Source organism: Streptopelia decaocto, assembly GCF_964273445.1.
Source record: "Streptopelia decaocto genome assembly, chromosome: 1".
Taxonomy (NCBI): Eukaryota; Metazoa; Chordata; class Aves; order Columbiformes; family Columbidae; genus Streptopelia; species Streptopelia decaocto.
Genome location: NC_138663.1, coordinates 61,290,321 through 61,308,973, shown reverse-complemented (window position 1 = coordinate 61,308,973; position 18,653 = coordinate 61,290,321). Strand labels below are relative to the sequence as shown.

The window sequence follows — 18,653 nt, the reverse complement described above, 5'->3', positions numbered from 1 at the left end:
AGCAAAGAATCCTTCACTATAAGCAATGTGGGTCATTAAAGCTCCCTAGCGCTTAATTGTCACCAATTAGCAACTTAGTGAGGTTACATCTTATGCAAGAAACTCTTAATATATTATGTGGAGTGAAGGGTAGCTCTCGCTATGTTGTTGAGACCAAATGGGCTGGAAGGCATAGGGTAAGGGGGCACCTTGGTTGAGACTCAGCTAAGTATTCAACTGGAGTCTATTAGTAAAGTCAGGTATCAGTATTACAGCATTGCTGAAATAATACATTTTATGTTAAACCCTGATCAGCACCGTTATCTGTACACAGGGCACTAAGGGATCCTTTGGCATTGATAATGAGGAGCACGAAGCGATGCCTGTGGAGGTGAAGCTACTGCCCCGGAAACTCCGGTTCTTCTGTGATCCCAGAGTGAAGGAGCAGGTTCTCCCTGCGGTGGTACAATGAGAATTCATGTCAAAAGGGCCAGTGTTTACCAGTCTTATCAGGGTCTTGACAAGGCACATGAGACCTAACTGACTTGATGAACCCCACCAGACTAATGTGCAAGGTACTTCCATTTGAAGTGGCTGATTTGGCTAGTCTCAAAGGGGGTTAAAATGCAAATGAAAATTCTGAGAAATACTTGCTAACTTGATGGAGTCTTTTTCTTTCCCCAAAGAAGTCATCAGTGTTCCATTTACAGCACTGCAGGCTGAGTGCTGTGTGCCAGATGCTACTGCTTTACTGCAATTGTATATTAAATTAAAATGAAAGGACACTTGTTATAAGAGTTTAGGTCTATTTTATCTATGTATAAATCTCACGAGACCTGGGATCTTGGAAAAAAATATTTTGGGAGAATAATGGTAGTCCATGAAACGTTGGAATTGCCACATTAAAACAGGTGGCTGGTTATCTACTCTGTCACAAAATAAATTGCAGATCAGTGATACAAAGCTTCAGAGGAAGTTTAAAAATTCCCCACATATATTTGGTTATTTGTTGTGGGTTGGTTTTTTTTTTTTTTTCACCCTGCCAGATTAAACAGCACAGAGTTCCAGTTAATAATATAGTAGAAATACATTCCTTTGGTCAAGTTTAGGTATGTTATACAGAAGCAAATTGGAAAATGTCATCATTGACTCAAAGCTCTATGAAGTACATGTGGAAAGACTCTTTAACAAGCCAAATGAGTCTTTTTTGTAAGTATGCCTTTTATTCCTGTAGTAGTATAGCAGAAATACGGGCATCCAAATAACTTTTATTACTCATTGTGTCTGGTTGCTCTTCTCGAATGTAAACAGTGCTCACCACTTCTTATGCAACCTACATCCCCTTGAGCCTCAGTACCTTAATTAGTTTTGTTGCTTTTCTGAGCTTTTGTTTATAGCTTCACTTCAATTGCTGAAAGGAAATATTATTGACTTAGGCAAGGTTATCTGCTGCCCTTCTTATTATAACTTAGAAGTGCACATGACTGCCTTGCTTACTGGAAAAAAAAAAGCTTATTTTTCTGATGTTATGGTTGGTTGTACGTAGTTCCTGTGTTACACTGTGATCTAGTCTAAGTTAATCTGTTGATTCTTTGCTGTAATTGAAACAAGGACGTTAGTGGATTGATTTACAGCAGCTCTGTTAAAGACTGCATCCTGGCTGCTGCTGCTACAGCATCCTCTGCTGGAGACTTGCTGAAGGAAAAATGCTTTGAAAGGGGAAGTAGAGTTGGTTTTGTGCATGATGCTGGAACCAAACTGAATGCTGCCCTTCCCTTGACTATAGTGTGGAGAAACTTCATCACCTAAGCTCTTGGGGCAAGCTCTCATCCATGTCTTGGCGAAGATCTAGGGGAGTGGAAGCCTGCTAGTCCTTTTTTATAGTTATGCTGGTGATAGGGCCTGTGTTGTGCTGTCTTTCTTTTGATCTGCAGCAGATAGGAGTGCCCAGTGTCGCCCTGGGTCACTGTCCAAGGAACACGTTGGCTGTGCTCTGCTCTTTTTGCTTGCCACAGAGACACCTAGAACATTGCTCTGCAGCCACTGGCTCATTCAGAGTCAGGGGCAGTTCTCACCAACTGAGTTTTTGCTCAAGCTGATGCTTCTGTAATAAAATCAGCAATGTTTTTGTGTTTAGTTTTGTTTTTCCTCAAGTGGCAGGAAAGACAAGGCAGCAGCCATTTCAAAAAGGTAAGCTTTAATTGTACTAAAAAATACCCATGTTTTTTAGTAAGCAGTTTCTCTACACAGCCACAGGCCTATGGGAGCAACCACACATCTGCAAGATGCAAACAACATCAGAGGTGTTAGAACTACAAACAGCCTGCTGCAAGGGGCGAGATGATGGGCACTAGCTTCTGGTTCATCTGCACAATTTTACAGGCAATATGACAAATTCTCTTCCATAGTATCAGATGCAGGGCTCCCATTGCAATGTGATTCCTTGCTTGAGGGTAACCAAGAGCTCCCTTCAGAATTGGTGCTGTTAATGCTGTTATGATGTTGAAGTACCAAGGATCATCTGAGATGCAAGCTGCTATTAGTGTGTTCATATCAGCAGAAGTTGAGTAGCTTGTATAAACACCATTCAAGTAATTTTTCCCTTTCCTCTACAGTTCAGAGGTCTCCCAGTATGGGCTGGTTCTAGACCTCTGAATTGCAACATTCTGAGGGGAGATGTGAGGGAACTATTACATACACTGAACCCATTGCCTATGGTGTTGAGGAATGGACTTAGTTCTTATGTTTCTGTCTGACAGCAAGACAGACAACTTTCTTTGTATACAAAGACAGGAAAGAGGAGTAGAATCCCACATCCCACTTGTGAAAACACTTATCCTGGCTTCAACTTCCACTCCTTTCTAGAAGAACTGAAAATACTGTAACATAAATAAAAAGGATAGCAGCCTCATGATGGACCAGCCCAAGGCACCTGTTTATTTTAACCACAATTAAACATTCCCAGTTGAATGGCATGTTGCATTAACCAAGACCTGAAATTCTGGTTCACAGGCATTCTGTACCCTGTTTTAGACAGACATATCATTCTGTTAAGTCAGTACATTCCACTCCCTTGCAAAAGACGTTTGTATTGTCTTCTCCCATAATCGCTAGGCCACTAGCTTGGACAATGGGGGCACAGAAAGGAGACTGCAAGTAATGTAGAAGGGTTATGAGGAGAGAATTTGGGTTAGTACACATGCTTTGTGCCTAAACTTTTGCAGTAGTGCAGAGTGCTTTTGCCCTCTTATTCCAGAAACCACTGTCTTTCCCCCTCCCAGAGCAAAGCATGCCTGTCCCTTGCATAGTCTGTCACCAAGGGGGCCACTTTTTGCTTTTTTGCCCATTAATCTTAAAATGGAAGAAACTGTAGAGTAAGCTGCTTTCTTTTGAAAATGTGATGGAACTTTCTTCTGCCCGTAAGGATGCTGGCTAGGTGAGCTCCTCTCCTGTGACAACCATGACCATTAACTCTAACATACATGAGAGTAACTACTTCGTATATGCTAGAAAAGAAATCTGAACTCTTAATTCAGTAAAATTCCTTTCTCCTAGTATCCATTACAGTTTTCAGTGTACTTGTCTCTATGCAGCTTGGCCTAACCTTGCAGTGAGAAGACTTCTGCATGATTTAAGTGTCTGGCAGGGTATCCTTTGTTCAGATTGAAAAACCTAGCTTCTATTTCTCAGGTTTTACCCTCCAATCTAGATTGTATGCGCAATAGTAATTCATTACTTGATTATACATTTCAAGTGCCAGTTGTGTTAAGATGCAGCTATGAAGCTCTTACTCTCCTGCCTAAACTCAAACAAGTACTAACTGAGAACCTCCAATAGCTGTACTATGACTTGGGCATTAGAGAGGAACATCTCAGATTGTGTCTACCAGGGCACAGGACATACCTGGTTACTGTAACCACCATTCAGCCTGGGCTCTGATCACAAGCAACTGACCAGAGGTATCACACCAAAGAAATTAAAGGCACCACTGTAATGGCAAAGTACTTCAAACACAGAAGAGGATTTCGCAGTAATGAGCAATCTCCTACCTTATGCCACACTTTCCTCCCTCCTTTAATTCAAAACACACCAACTGCCTGCCTCTGTTCCAGCTGCTAGTATTGAAAAAAGCAACTAGTAAGTGTCAAGGAGGGAACTTTAAATGTCTGTACTTAGTTCTTTTACCTTGAATTATGTTATAATCTCCCGGAAAGGCAAGATTCAGTGAAGCTGGTTCCACACAGAAAATGCCTGCTGATCAAGCCTTCATGGCCCAAGCTGTGGCTATTTGTGTTACACATTTATCAAGGATTTTCCACATGTGATAACAATAAAAGTAGTGTCTATTAGAAAAGGAAGGTGCAGGTGGAAAGTCCTTTCGCAGTGAATCAAAAAAGGTTAGGACAGATAAGTCTTTTTGTTCTGTTTTCTGTCTGGCAAATTCCTGACTTTTGTAGCGGTCACCTGCCAAGAGAGGCTGTAGAGAAGCAAAATTACAAGGAAGAGCAAAATATGCTGTAGCCATCCAGCTGGGAAGTAGCATGGATGCTACTTTTACAGTAATCTGCTTGCTTTGATGCTTCTGCACCCACGCTACTGCTCGCAACTGAAAACCTAGTTCCTGAAAAGCAAAGGTTTAATAAATGTCAAATAGTAATTTCACGAGGTTCTGCTTGCTGGGCTCTAGCAGCGCTCTCTAGTAGACCTGATGTTCTGACAGCTTGTGAACGTAGCACACCAGTGCAAGGTGTTAGAAAGCCTCTGACTGCAAAGGCTGTAAAATTTCAGCAACAAACTAAAGGTTTGTTCCTATTTAGTTCAGTAGAACAACTGACATCAAAGAAAATAGAAAGTCATTTACAGCTGACCACAGCTAAACTATGTAGCAAGCCTTTAAGAAAGTGAGAGGAAGAATTGCTAGAAACCAATTTCAGTTCCTTTTTTTATATCTGAAGGAAGTTAAGTAAGTGCCAGCTATACTTCCTTGGGGATCTTCATTGCAAACAGCATGTTAAACCTAAAGTAGAAATGAGAAAAAGAATGGAGATTGCAGGCCACTTTTATGTTAGAGGTGTCAATTTAAAATCAGTCTTTCCTTAATAGATTAAACAATTACATGATATTGAGCTCCATTTTCTTCCTCTTTCTTCATTTTTTCCCCAAACATTTAAGGATGATTATGTTACAGTTGTGAGCAACTGGCAATGTAAGCAGCAGCGTTTTCTCCTGTACAAAAACATCCAAAGCCCTGAAAAAGCAGGCAAGGGAGGAACCGCTTAGAGACAGCCAGACCACAAGAACGTAATACACTGAAGCTCATACCAATAAACTGTGCAAGAAGCCTTGTGAGGCCCCTGATCCCACACCTCACTAAAGCCTTTGGATCCACAGCAAGTAATATTACCCCTTTGCTGCACGCAGCCTTCAAGGAAAAATAGGATGTGCCAGCCTCCTTCCTTCCAGAGGGAGACAAACCACAGGTCTGCTTCGAGAACGTTTGCTTCACCTATTTTAAAAAGAACTAGTGGGTGAGACTTTGGTGGTTGAGGCTCTTGTCTCATCCTATAAAATGCCAGGCTAAGTGGGTACATCAGCTACAGTTTGTATTTCTACAAACTGCAAAAAGGCTCCAAGGGTGCTGAAGTCTATTATGGTAGAAGCAGCAGGTAATTAGCTGTAGCCACAGTTCAGGAAGAACAGTTAGCCTAAACCTGATGCTACTACTGGCTGAAGGATTTGGGGCAAAGCGGTATGTCATGCCACAAACCCACAGTATCATTCCTGGATTACTCTTACAGGGATAGCCATCCTGAAGGGAACCATTGGCTCTGCATGAACTGAATCCTGTTCTTTCTACAGCACAAGAATGAGAAACACTGTTCATGTGGTTCTACAGCTTTTCTGCTCAGGGAAATAAAAAAGAAAGGCTGTTAGACAATTGCTTCTAGCAGCTGTACCAGTTAAGAACCCCTAAGGCCAAGAGAACCCCCTGCGAACTGCAAAGCTGTTCCAGCTGAAAGGTCACGTACTGCTCTCGTCTCACATAAAGCCAAGGACAGTGGCAGGCAGTGCTGAAGGCTGCGCGACAAAAAGAGGATCAACAGACAATGTTAAAGCAAAGGAGTGACAAGCACCATCTGCTATAAAGGAAGGGCTAGGGACATTAGTTAGAGCATACTTATTCAACCCAGTCCTGCCCAGCACCATCTGAGCTGAGGCTGGAGAGCATGGCAACTGCAAGGTGGCTCAGTGATGTTGGCCCCTGGTAAACAGGAAACCGTCTTGCTGGTTTGAAGATTTTGAACCGAAGCAGCAGGTGTGATGCAACTGAAAACCAGAGGATGTAGAAGGAATGGATTAAGCAGAGATAGTGCTCTTCTCCAGCTATGAAATAGGCAGGTATAGTCTTTGCCAGTTTATACCATCTCAAATGCTGGAAGTGAAACCATGCCACTCTGGTAAGTAAAGTCATAGAAGATCCTGTAGCACCCCCTTATCCCAGACTTGCTTCTGCCATTCCAATTCAGCTGCTAAAAGCTGGGTGAGGGGTGTTTAAAGGAGTCCTTTTTTTCATCATTGGTTTAACTGTCCCCACCAATAAACATGGTAGGACAGGAAATGTTTTATGAAGCTCTCTTCAGTCCCCAAGTGGAAGAGGGGGTGATAGGAGGGTTTTCCAGTCAAGTCTTGAGGGCTCAGCTACAGCTTTTCACACTGGTCCCCATCCAGACAAAGTGCTTTCCTGAAGTCTTCAGCCCTCAGGTATCCAGGTTAGGCAAAAACCTAGCTATCACTGGCAACAGTGAGGATGCCACTGGTCCTATCTAAACAAAACAAAACCACAAAAGAATGGGAGACAATAACAAACAAAAAGCCTGGAGGAGGTACTCATTGGGATGTTGAAGGGGAGAAAATAAAAATCACATTTTGTTTTAAAATTATAAATACTCTCCATATAAAGTTATTAAATAAAACAAGATCCGTCCAGTGGCTGTGGTGAGTTCCAGTGATCCTCCTAAGCAATGTCTGGTAGTCTTTAAAAAGTGGATCTTTGCTCCCCGTCTCTCTTGCCCTTGGTTTAGGTGCAGCAGGGGTTGTCAATGACTAGCATAACATCAATGCCATACACTTCCAGCAGGTCCATAAGGAAACTTCGATCCCCTTGGGGATCCAGGCCCATGCCTCGTGCGTGGTCAGCTGTCAGTGTCTTGTCCTGGCTGGCTGACACCTCCATCAGCGTCTGAAATATACGGTTGTTCTGCTCCATGAAAAACCTATAGGATAAAATCAGCTAAGTTGATGGCATTGGAGCCCCCAAAAGATAGCAAATTTACCAAACAGGCAGCAGAGCCCCAGAACTGCATGTAACCCCCTTTAATCACAGATCCCACCTTCTTAGGTGACACTGTAGTAGTTTTGCATCCGCCCTAGGGATGATTCAGAATAAACAGATAAAGCAGTAACCTTTAACGTACAGCGGTGCTTCTGTCTGCCTGATTTATGGCAGGCGTTTCACTCTTCAGAAGCATGCCACCTTATCAGATAATGTGTACTTTGTGGTAACCAAGTGAGTACATCAGACCTATAGCTCCCATAATGTGAAGGAGGAAACAGTGTTGTCATCCATCTGGTAAGCCACCAGGTAAATAAATTGCCCATTGCTGGCACAGAATGCAGCAGTGAGAGCTACTTCTTACCTAGTGCTCTCCCAGGAACGTGCAAGGCTGTTCAGGAAGAGCTCTGACTACATCTGTGCAGCTCAACACTGAGAGCTCTGCTCTGACAGCCCTTCCCACAGTTCCATCCCACTCCTCCTCACCTGCTGCAGACTGAACAACAGCAACAGGCAGTGAAGGTGGCAGAGGTGCGGCTTTCCTCTGAGTCTGTACCTCATGCTCTACACCCAGTTCTGGTTCCTCTGCTTGCCAAGTACAAAGGCAGGCACATCAATGGGCCAATCCTTCACATGCAGGTCCTTATCTCCACACTCTACTTCCCCCTGCATGGTGCAGTGCCTGCTTCCCACAGACATTGTCCTTTCCTGAGTCAAATGTTCTGGCATGAAAAGTGCTCATGTTTTCCAAAAAGGGGAGGGGATTCTTGCATTTATTTAAAACTCCCTTCTCCCTCCCAGCACTTAAGAGACCCCAGTGGAGACTAATATGGCTGCGTTTGGCTTCTCAAAGTGAAAGGAAGATGATCTGAAGAGGAAGAGCCAGTTTGGTTCTTCGATCCCTAGCAGAAGAGAGCTGACTATGGAATTATGTTAACGACAATGTTTCATAATATGCGAAACCAGTGCAACATGAAATCAGTGAAAGAGGGTCCCTAAACATAACAGTGTTCAACTAAGTATTAGAGGTAGCCACTCACAAGATGAAAAGGTCCTCTTCACAGGAGCTACAGTCCTCACCCACTTCTTGAGAATACATTAACATCTGCCTGAGAGAAGGGAGACAGATTAAATGCACATACTTACAGTGAACCTCAAAGCATTATTAGACAAGGATTACAACTAAATTTTCACATCCATTTCTTGGAGACCAATCACACTAACACTGTTGCCCCAATGTCCGAGGCAACAGAGTAGTCTTTATAAGGCACTGGACTAGAAATCAGGCTCTGTTTTCAGTTCTGCTACTGATCAGTGGTGAACCAACGGTGAATCACAACCTCTTCTTCTCTTCCTGCCTTCTATCTGCTCCATCAGCTCACTGGCAGAGTAATCGTAAGTTAGGGAACACACATGTGCAGATTGCCCAGTCATAAGAGTCAGCTACAGTGGAACCAGAATCTCAAAGAGATGAGCTTTGAAAACACTAAGACAAGAAGAAAAAGTACAAATGGGTAGTGTCCTCTTTATTCCGCATTGCACTACTCTCCTATCAGGACCGGGACCACCCAGACATCTGTTATTACCTCTGGTCATTGAGCCGTCGGTACTTCTCCTTGTCAGCATTGTTAATTTTCAGGAGTGGTTGCAGATGTTCATGATGCGTCTTCACATTCTGGTTGTCCACATAGACATCATAGAGATCCCGTTTCTCCTCAAAGATCTTTTCTGTTGTACCTGTCAAAACCAGAGAAGATTTTTCAGAGCAGCATGTTGCTTTCCCAGCAGACCAACTGTTCTCTCCTGTTTTCATAGTTAGCCATTCCATGCACATCCTATTTCTGATCAGTTTCATTCCACAGTCTGGTGCCTCAAGACATTTTGCAGCCTGAAGTTAAAAATGTCACGCCCAATCCATCATACTTACAGGCCACATATGATACTTCCGTCTCCAGCATTTCTATGTCTGCCACATTCACATAAAAGAATGGTTTGGACTCTGGGACAGTTCCTCCAAGACCAGGCAGAGAAACATTGGCAAGGCAACAGCAGCAGTACACTGTCGACAAGAGAAGTACATCCTGAGATGCTTTCCATATTCCCTCAAGGATGTTCTGAGCCCCCAGTTCTCTCACACACTTCTATGAAAACAATGGTGAAAGCTTTGAAATGCCTCTGACCACCAGAACCTCTCAAGTGGGGTCATCCTGGTTTGGATAGGAAATAATCATTTATCCCATGGGGACCCCCCTGTTCTACTAGATTCCACAAATTCATTCAGCACTCTTGTTTTCCTGTGTTGACAGGAACTGTATTTGACAGTGTCAGGTATGTCTTTACCCAAAAGGCCTGGAGAAAAGCATTTTGTAGGAAATGGGTAAATGCAGGCTGAACGGTGTCTTCACAAGGAATGGTTACAATAGATTTTGAAGACCTGCATGATGTCTGTCCCCTTGGTACCCACAGGCATTTCTGCAGTGCTTCAGCCTACTACATCAGAGCTCTGCGGTGTCCCTGGAAACATACCTCTATAGCAGACAACTCCAACTGGGGGCGGTGAAAATATTAATATGCGCTTGCGCAGCAGGGCAAACTTCCAGAGGACGAGGATCTGCTCACCGAAGAATTTGATGAACTGAGACATACAGCCAGCAGGGTGTGTGATCTGCAGGTGGAGGGAAAGGGAAGAAAACGGCTCAGAGGTGAAACAGGGACACATGCACAGATGCTCAGTCTAAATGTGGCAGCAAGACCAGCACACAGCAACGACAGAGAACTGCAGCTTGTAACAGTCCAAGTAACAAAATGTATCTAAAGCAGCTTACAAAGCGCTGGAGTGGCTGCTTATATAAAGAAGTATGAGACATCAGCAAGGAGCAGCAGCACACTGCACATTCCTGCAAGCCTCAAAGCACCTGCCTCACCTTCATCTCTGGGTACATGTATCTGTGGATGGATGGCAGCCAGTGGACAGGTTGCTGAGAGGTGGGGGTGCCCTTGCTATCAGGGAGAACTCCTTTCTTGTCATCATAGAACGCCTCTAGATGGGAGTAGTGCCCTGGCATCTCCAGCTGGTGTCTGGAAAAGAAAGGAAAAACCAGATCTGTAGTGTTTCCAGACTGATTTAGTGCCTTGCCCCCAGCCAGCATCTGCTCTCCCAGCTGGCAAAAGTGCCTGGGGTGCCTCGGTTGCACAGACTTATCCAGGAGGGCAGCCGAAGCATAATAGTTACACCAGCTTTCAGTGCAGGCAGAGGATACGGGCAGACAGCGAGCTGAGGTATGCAGAGGACTGATCCTGTTTTAAAATCTGCCCAGGTAGGAAGAGGTTTCCCTTCTACCATCACCATTTTCCCTGCCAGGCCCACTCAACACAGCTGAGGCACACATCTACACAGGATCACCGTCATCGGTTTAGAAGCCTTTTGTGAGCCCTTAGTAAAATGATTTTCAGAAGGAGAAAAGGAGAACTTCTTGTCCTCTCAACTCTCCCCATGACAATTCTGTCCCCGCATAATAAGTACGGTTTGAATTGCATCTGACAAGCCTGTTCGCAATGAACAGACTATTCCTAATCAGTTCCTTGTTTTCTTCCCATTCTGAACCCGTAACTTTTTCTGGAGAAGCGGTCATGCAAGGAAATCATAGCTCAGCATTGTAGCCAAATTCTTACACCTCTCCATCAAGGCAATGTTACCTCTCCCAGACAGGGAGTGGCCGGTTCTATTCCCAAGGGAACTTACCTGACCTGGTTCTCCAGGAAGTGCATGTACCTATACAGCAGGGTGTAGGAGGGGGAGAGAATCCCCACGGACTTCATGCGGGCACCACGCTCTAACTCACTCTCCACGGGCATGTTGGCAAAGCAAGCCAGACCAAAACAGAGCCCTTTCCGGAAATAACTGGGGACAAACGTGACAGAAAGGATATTGTTAAAAAGAGGCAAGGGGAAGAATTGAAGGTAACTGACCACCAAAAATACTGATTTAGGAACGCAGTTCCTTCTTTAGGGAACCTCCTGAAATCTCACCCCACTACCTGAAGGGCTGAGGGCAGGCCTCAAGTGTCCTAACCTTCTTGGGAACGAGATAGACCATTCAAGGGAAAAGTTCCCAGTGCCACTACCACTAAAGCCCCTCCCGGCCATGTCACAGGCTTGCAAGGAACACAGGTAGGGAAAGAACTTGGAAGGAAGACTTACAGAGGATGCAGAGCCCAGTCAATGCAGCAGCCTTCTTCCAAAGAAGAAGAGCCTGCAGTGCATGAAGTTGTGAGTACGGTCTAGCTACCTAGTAATATTTTGGGTGCCAGCACATTCAGGCATACTCCAGCTGAGTGCAAGGGTGAGTTCACGAGCCTTTGAGAAAGTAACTGTTATTCCTGACCAAAAGGAACTGTGACACTGCAATTCATTGCAAAATATTGCTGCATTGCAACACTGGGTATAAAACGATGGGAACGCAGAAAATTCCTAGCTTATGTCTTTCCACTGAAGGAAGGAGCTAGCAAAGAAGAAAGTGTGCAAGGATTCATTTAAAGGATCCAAAAGTACTGCCAGAACCTCTTTCTAACTCCAGTACCTTTAAAACCCTTCCCACTGCAGTTCTGCCATTCCTTCCTCTTCCCCATAGGCCTCTGCTGACAATTCCAATAGTGGCAGTACAGTTATAATCCACACAAAATGCATTAAAATTTGCACACCACTGAGAAGTTGGCCTGCCCCATTCACCAGTTGACCTCCACAACCAAAGCTGTCACACAGATTCCACATAGCTCGCTGGTACTCAGTATGATGTTGAGAATATCTGAAGAGTATCTTTGGCTCAGGCAGGTACAGTTTAGCAGCACATTTATACAGGAACTTAACTTCATGGGTGGTATTTTTCTTGAATGTTCTGAATTAAAGGATGGTGGTGTAGACATATAGCTAAGAGAAAGAATATAGCTCAGACATACTCACATGAAATCTGACTGGATTTTGTGAGACCCGCTTGCCATGGATTTGAATTCCACGCCTTCCAAATCAATATCTTGGGGCAAACACCACTCCACCATGTTGCCTGTAAAGAAGCAAATTTATTCAGGTAAACTTGGACACAGCACTCACTTCTAAAGAGAAAACACCAGCAACAGCAAGTTGTTGCTTCTGCATCACTGGGATGCCAGTTACAGTGCACTAACATAATTCTGGAACTTCTAAATTGTCACAGACAGTAGGTGACATACTGTACTCCACATATCTCTTGCAAGCGTTACTTGTTGCAGCACAACACCCAGATATTGCAGAACTTCTGGAGCTGTTTCTGACGCTAGTGCTATTTTGTAGGTTTATACAGTTAATCACAGAACACCTACAATTTTACCTGACAGTGGATGAGCTATGATATTAATGCTGTTCCATTCAGGCTGTCGACATAAGCATCCAGTATAGAAAGAACCCAAAATATAAACTGCTGCTTTTTAGGATGAGTTTCTGTGAGAGCTCATACTACCATCAACATCCTCCTTTGGCTATGCTTGGCAGGGTGGGTCAAACAGGAGCCCCTAAGCCAGGATCCCAATCATCACTGCTTTTCCCTGGAACCTCTCACGTGTAGTTTAGGATAGGAGGAGTTAGCTGAAGCTTTATATGCAGGTTGAGGTGATCCAAGTAATGCAACATGTTTGTGCATGCTAGAATAACCAAACAAAAAAAGCACATAAATTACAAGCTAGATCAAGATTAGCAAACGTCTGTCACCTGCCAACCCGGCCAGAAAGCATGCAGTTGTTCAGTGGAAAAGGCCACCTGAGGAGCCTGATCCTAGAACAGATGGTATCAGAGAAGTTACAAAAAGTCCCTGAAGCTGATGAAGTCGTGCCCTGCTGCTGGCAAGTTTACCATGGACAAAAAAGGAGGACTTATCTGGCTTTCCCATCGCAGCACTTCAGAGCCAAACCTGCTCATCTGGACTCTCCCAGTGCACGCAGATGTGCTCCAGGTTTACCCACTGAGTTGCTGCTCTCTGTCAGCCTGCCCATAGCAACGGCATTTGAAGTATTGTGACTTCATTTTAACAACAAAGCAAACAAACATTCTTCAGTATAATGCAATGGCAGATGCACCATGACGACGCTTTCTACTGCTACAGTCCTTCCACCGCCCTTTAGGGTAAGCATCCCAGCTGTGCTGAGACTTTTAGAGATATTTAAATATGAAGCCTCATTTCTGAAGCCTGTCTGTTGTGCCATTACTCATACTGCACAAGTATATGCGTGCACTCTCACACAGGATTTGGGCTTAGCTACTGACATTTAAATAGGCTATTTTTCTTCTCACACAGATACTGCATTCAGCAGACCTCCCCCAGCCCTGCCTGGCAGGGACTTCAAAAAAACCAACAGCATTAAGTGCGGCAACAGGAGGGGTTTCGCATCCAACTAACCACTTCTAAGCCCACAAGTGGACCTCTCCTGCAGAGCCGGGCTGGCTGGGGAGCAGCGGCAGCCGCGTGACCCCCAGCACAGCTCTGTGCAATCACACGCCAAACCACAGAGCTCTGCTGTAAAGCGTCTTCGCTTGTGAGGCATGTGAAAGGCTGGCAGAGAAAGCCAGTGACATCATGTCAGCCTGCCCGGTCCCCTGTTGGTTTTGCATATTATATATAGATGTTGACTTTTGTTGTTTGAAGGGTGTTTTTTTTTTTTTTTGTGTGTGTGTGTGTTTGGTTTTCTTCTTAAAGGTGCAAGACCCTTCCTTGAAAGGCTGAGGAGGTCAACTCTTAAGACTCTTGCCTCTTAACCACAAAACTGTGGTTAAGGCCAGATCCGCTTTTAAGTCTTGTACAACAGAGAATCACTTATTGGTCATTACCTATACACAGATCAATATGCAAGAGCACCATCGAGCAAAGGAAACTGTTTGACTATGTTTAGTCACAAAACACTACATCACGTGTAATACCTACTCCAGAGGTACTGAAGTGGACGTGGCCCAAACAGTGCCTGTTCTGCAGCAGTAGGGAAGGAAAAGACTCTTTCAAACAGATCCTTATCCTCTGCGTAACCACAAAACCAGTTCACATATCACGCAGCTTTTGTTTTTTTCTGGGATCTGTCGCTGGGAGCTGACACAAGCAACCCGCACCTGCGCTCCTGGCCGTTCCTCACACCACCTTGCCCTCTGAACGTACGGGCGACGTGGCAGTTTGAGAACAAACGCGGAGATAAAAAGAAAAAAGAGAGTTGACCTGGTGAAACAGTAGAGCAAACAAAGGAGAGACTTCACCCAGATGTGATAGTGATTGCCAGCCTGCCCGAGGAACCAGAGGAGGGAGCAATGTTGTAGAAAAAGAGGAAGCATTACCCTTCCCCACGCAGAAAGCAGCTCTTGTGTACACGGGAAGCTTTCTAAGTGAGAGTCACACAGTGTTAGAGAGCGGGCGAGAGGTTTTGCTGAGAGTCAAATCTGGAGATCTGGGAGCTGTCTCACTGCTCCGGGCCAGGTCAGAACCAGCACTCTCAGCTTCTGATGTGCAAAGCTAAGGATGTCCTTCCTCTTCCCCTGCTATTTTCTCTCCCCTGGATTTTCACATCCTTACAGAAATGATGATGGCACTAGCATTTGGTGGTCATCACCTGGCCCTCCTCACCATTAGATGTTTCCCAAGATCTTTAGGATCTGCAGCTGTGAAATGCTACCATGTTGTGCCAGGACACAAGAAGCACTAAGTGTGATGTAGCCATCACGCTGGCTCCATTTCCTGCATGGAAGAAATGCGGGACAGAAAAACAGAGTATTTGCATGTTCACTGGTGCAAAATGGATTTCTTCCTTCTCTTTTCATCTCCCTCCATTACTCACATCACCCTTTAAGCCAGCAGACTTGTGTGGGACCTCCACAAGGTTGACCATCATCACCTCCATCACAGAAAAAGGGCTAAGAAGGTGCAGCCTCTTTCAGACTATTCTGATCTGACAGAATAGATGTGGTCACGGACTTTGCTTCATCTTTCTTTATCCCCTTCCCAAAGCAAAATTTATCACTATTTTTTTTTTTTTTTGCTTGCTTTACCCAAGACAAGCATGAATCTTGGAAAGCAGACGTGATCAAACTTAATCCCAAGTAAGTCACACCTACCAGATGTATCTCCATTGCTGCCCAAGAGAGTGTTGGGTCTTCTGTTACTACCTGCCCAAGGGAACACTCTCACTAGGAAATTAAGCAGCCTTGTTAAAGCCCCTTGTGACCGTGCTCTTTAAGGTAGTTTGTACAGACTCCACGCTCACGCCTTTTCAAGCGTCAGAGCATTCCCAACTTGTCGTTCCTTGAAGGAGGGGACTGCCAAAGCGCAGGGAGCAACAAGCAGATGGCATGGTTGGCTCCCGGGCTGCCACAATTCTCCACTTAATTTACAGTTCACTTTCTGCATTAGTGCAACAGCCATCCTTTCAATAGCAGTGCAAAGAGCTCCTTCTCAAGTGCCACAAGGTTCACCATGTTGGAGGTGAGGACAGCACCACTGGTTGAGAAGCTGCCTCTGGCTCTTATGTTTGGCCACTCACACAAGCACCAACGGAGTCCCAGGGACAACAGAACTGTAACAATGGCCTGGTACCCCATAACTACTGGATACATTGAGCTTGTCTTCTTCAAGCCCTTCTAAATTTAGGAGGAAAGATGTTACATTTTTATTACTGTAGTAACCACTTCATGCTTCTACTGTAAAACACCTCTCATCCAACTGCTCACCTGTACTTGAGTAGACATTACCTGACATAACTACCAACCACCAGCAGAAATTCTGCCTTCCACGTGCCCGAGCAAGGTACCAAAGGAGGTCTGCTGTGCTTTGCTTGGGCAGGGTCAAGCAGGTTTCCAGCTCAGATGTTGAGTGGATGATGTCCTTTAAGTCACACACAAGGACCAGATCCTGTTATGAGCATTACAGAAGTCTTTCAAGCCACCTGATGTGGTTGACCCAGGAATTCCTATATCTTCTTTCTGACCCTAGCAAGTCCACACCACTGCAGCATGAAGATCTTTTTTCTGAGTCTACATCCTCCACAGGACACTTTGTCCTCCACCTGTGGAGCTGACATTTGCTGGTGTGTTCCTCACAGTCCGGTCACGTGCCTTGCATTCAGTGTCAGCACTGAGCAGCAGTGGGAGGCTGAATCTTGCAGGACTTGACAAGACTACTCCAAGGCTGATGACACCCAGCATTAACTGCACATCAGATGTGAGAAGAGCTGTTTCCCAACTTTCCCTGGACTGCATTCAAAGCAACAGCTGGTTCACACAAACTCCTGCGAAAGCTCAGCTTTCTGCCAACCAAGAAAATCTCACCATTTCGTAGAAGGCATATGCTCTCAGATTGAAATACAACCTCCCGTTGCTGCAGTCATCCGGACTCTTCCGTGTTTTGGATACTTATGAGAAACACCTCCCCTTTCCATCTCCTTTTGGAAAGACGACATCCAATCTCATTTTGAATTTCGATGAGTCAAGAAACTCTGACCTCTAGATTGAAGACACCTCTCTATGGTGCAGTATGAAATGGGTAACTTCTCAAAAGCCCTTTGCTGTTTCAGGACACAGCAGCCGTGCTATCTCGCAGCGTGCGTTTCTGACAGCACATTGCACCTGAGGTGCCGTTCTTTTCACTGCCTCCTTGGGATTTTCAGTTCAAGACAAGGATTCAGTCTTCACTATCAGGACCCTCTTGAGAACATGATGTCTGTTACCTCCCCCTTCCAGCAGAAGAAGCTCACCATGCTTCACAGAGCTCCTTCCTGTCTCCAGTACTTTTGCTATGGATTTACTTAGAATGTGTCTGTCTACAGAGGAGAGGGTCTCACTCCCAGAACTAGATGCAAATGGGCTTCTGCACCTCCCCAGCTACTTCCTAAGCTCTCTGATTGTACCAAGACTTTCAGCTATGCCTTTGCACCTCAGGCTGGTACCAGGCAGCTGAAAGACCCAACAATCTGTCTTGGGACCCCTAAGCACAGTACCTGTGTTAACAGATGCAAGGTGGGTGCTACTTCCTACCTGTGTCAGATCATCCTGTCTTGTTGATACCGCTAGAGCTGCAAGACTAAGAATACAAAGTTGTTTTATGAAATGCTGATTTGCAGGCTTGAAATTAGTAACCTCCATCAGTAAAAGAAGTGATGCAACACCAAAGTCCAACAGTGCCAAAGGAGACGGATATGGCAGTGAAAAGTGGAAAAAACATTCCCTCACCCGTCTCCTCTGCCCCCCTGGATCACTGCACTCCACTCCAAAGCACTAGGAGTCCCAGAGATCCTATCAGAGCCCAACCTCTAAACACGCAGGTCACCAAGAAACACACAGCCAAGCTGCTGCTGCTGGGGATCATGCCCTGCGTGCCGGGCAGATTTACACCTGCCATCACCGCTGCCCACTGTCCATGGGTGCAGACAGGTCCACAGCACGGAGGCAGAAGGATGCTCTTGAGATGCTGCTAACAGGTTGGTGCCGCCAAGGCAGCGCCGGGCAGAGGCTCAGCCTGAGGCCTGGACGCAGTGCTGGGCACAGGGGGTGCCCCAGCACCGGCCGCACGATCCCCGTCCCGTATCCCGCAGCGGGGCAGCGCTATGCCCGCCCCTGCCCGGCTCACCGTCTCTCCTCGGAGCGGCACCAGCAAGAGCGCCGTCCTCCCGTCAGAACTTCTCGGCGACATGGAGACTAAACGCAACCCCCCTCATATTCCGCTTTCGGCCAAACCCCCACGGCCCCCAGTCCGCACGGCGTTCTCGGGAGGCCAGACGGGGCACGGGGGACCGGCAGCAGTGCCGGGAAGCCGCGCTCTCCCGTGGGAGCAGGTACAGCCCGGCTCCCGCAGGCCGCTCTCCGCTGGGGTCCGGCGACCCTGCCCTAACGGCGGGCGGGGAGCGGTCCCCGCGGGAGGAGGGATACAAGCCGCGGGCACCCCGATCCCGATCCATCTCACGCCAGCGGCACCGGGAGCCCAGGCCCGACCATTGCAGGCCCCGGTCCCCCGCGCCCCGTCCCGCCCGCCCCCGACGCCGCTCACCCGTGCGGGGGTCGAAGGTGACCACGAAGACGGCCACGATCTGGTCCTCCTCCGCCTCCGTCCGCGGCGGCCCCGCCGCCTCCGCCGGCCCCGCGTCGCCCCACGGACCCGCGCTCCAGCCGCCGCCGAGCCGCCGCCCGCCGCCACTGTCCGCTTCGGCCGCGGGCGGCGGCGCCGACACGGCGGGGCCCTCGGCCCAGAAGAGCAGCGGCGCCTCGTCTGCGCGCTCCACCATGGCCGCGGTCCCCCCGCCCGCACGGCGCCGCGCCGCACCCCCAGCTCCGCACCGGCCGCCGGCGG

At 46.5% G+C, this 18,653-nt stretch overlaps 2 protein-coding genes across 2 annotated transcripts in view; one reads left to right on the top strand and one right to left on the bottom strand.

Annotated features, from left to right (window-relative positions):
• AGK (acylglycerol kinase) overlaps window positions 1-922 on the top strand; it is a 37,871-nt gene extending 36,949 nt beyond the window's left edge. Inside the window, exon 15 of the mRNA XM_082050450.1 lies at window positions 314-922. Coding sequence (XP_081906576.1) covers window positions 314-451 — 138 coding nt within the window. The 3' untranslated portion in view covers window positions 452-922. The remainder of the gene's footprint in view (window positions 1-313) is intronic.
• Window positions 923-2,893: 1,971 nt separating this feature from the next.
• On the bottom strand, window positions 2,894-18,653 carry DENND11 (DENN domain containing 11). The gene is made up of 9 exons (XM_082050432.1): window positions 18,354-18,653; window positions 12,272-12,371; window positions 11,055-11,213; window positions 10,237-10,390; window positions 9,839-9,977; window positions 9,240-9,371; window positions 8,899-9,049; window positions 8,353-8,421; window positions 2,894-7,253 (listed from the first exon to the last, which is right to left on the bottom strand). Exons 1-9 carry the CDS (start codon window positions 18,586-18,588, stop codon window positions 7,058-7,060), a joined length of 1,335 nt encoding a protein of 444 aa, XP_081906558.1. The 5' UTR covers window positions 18,589-18,653; the 3' UTR covers window positions 2,894-7,057.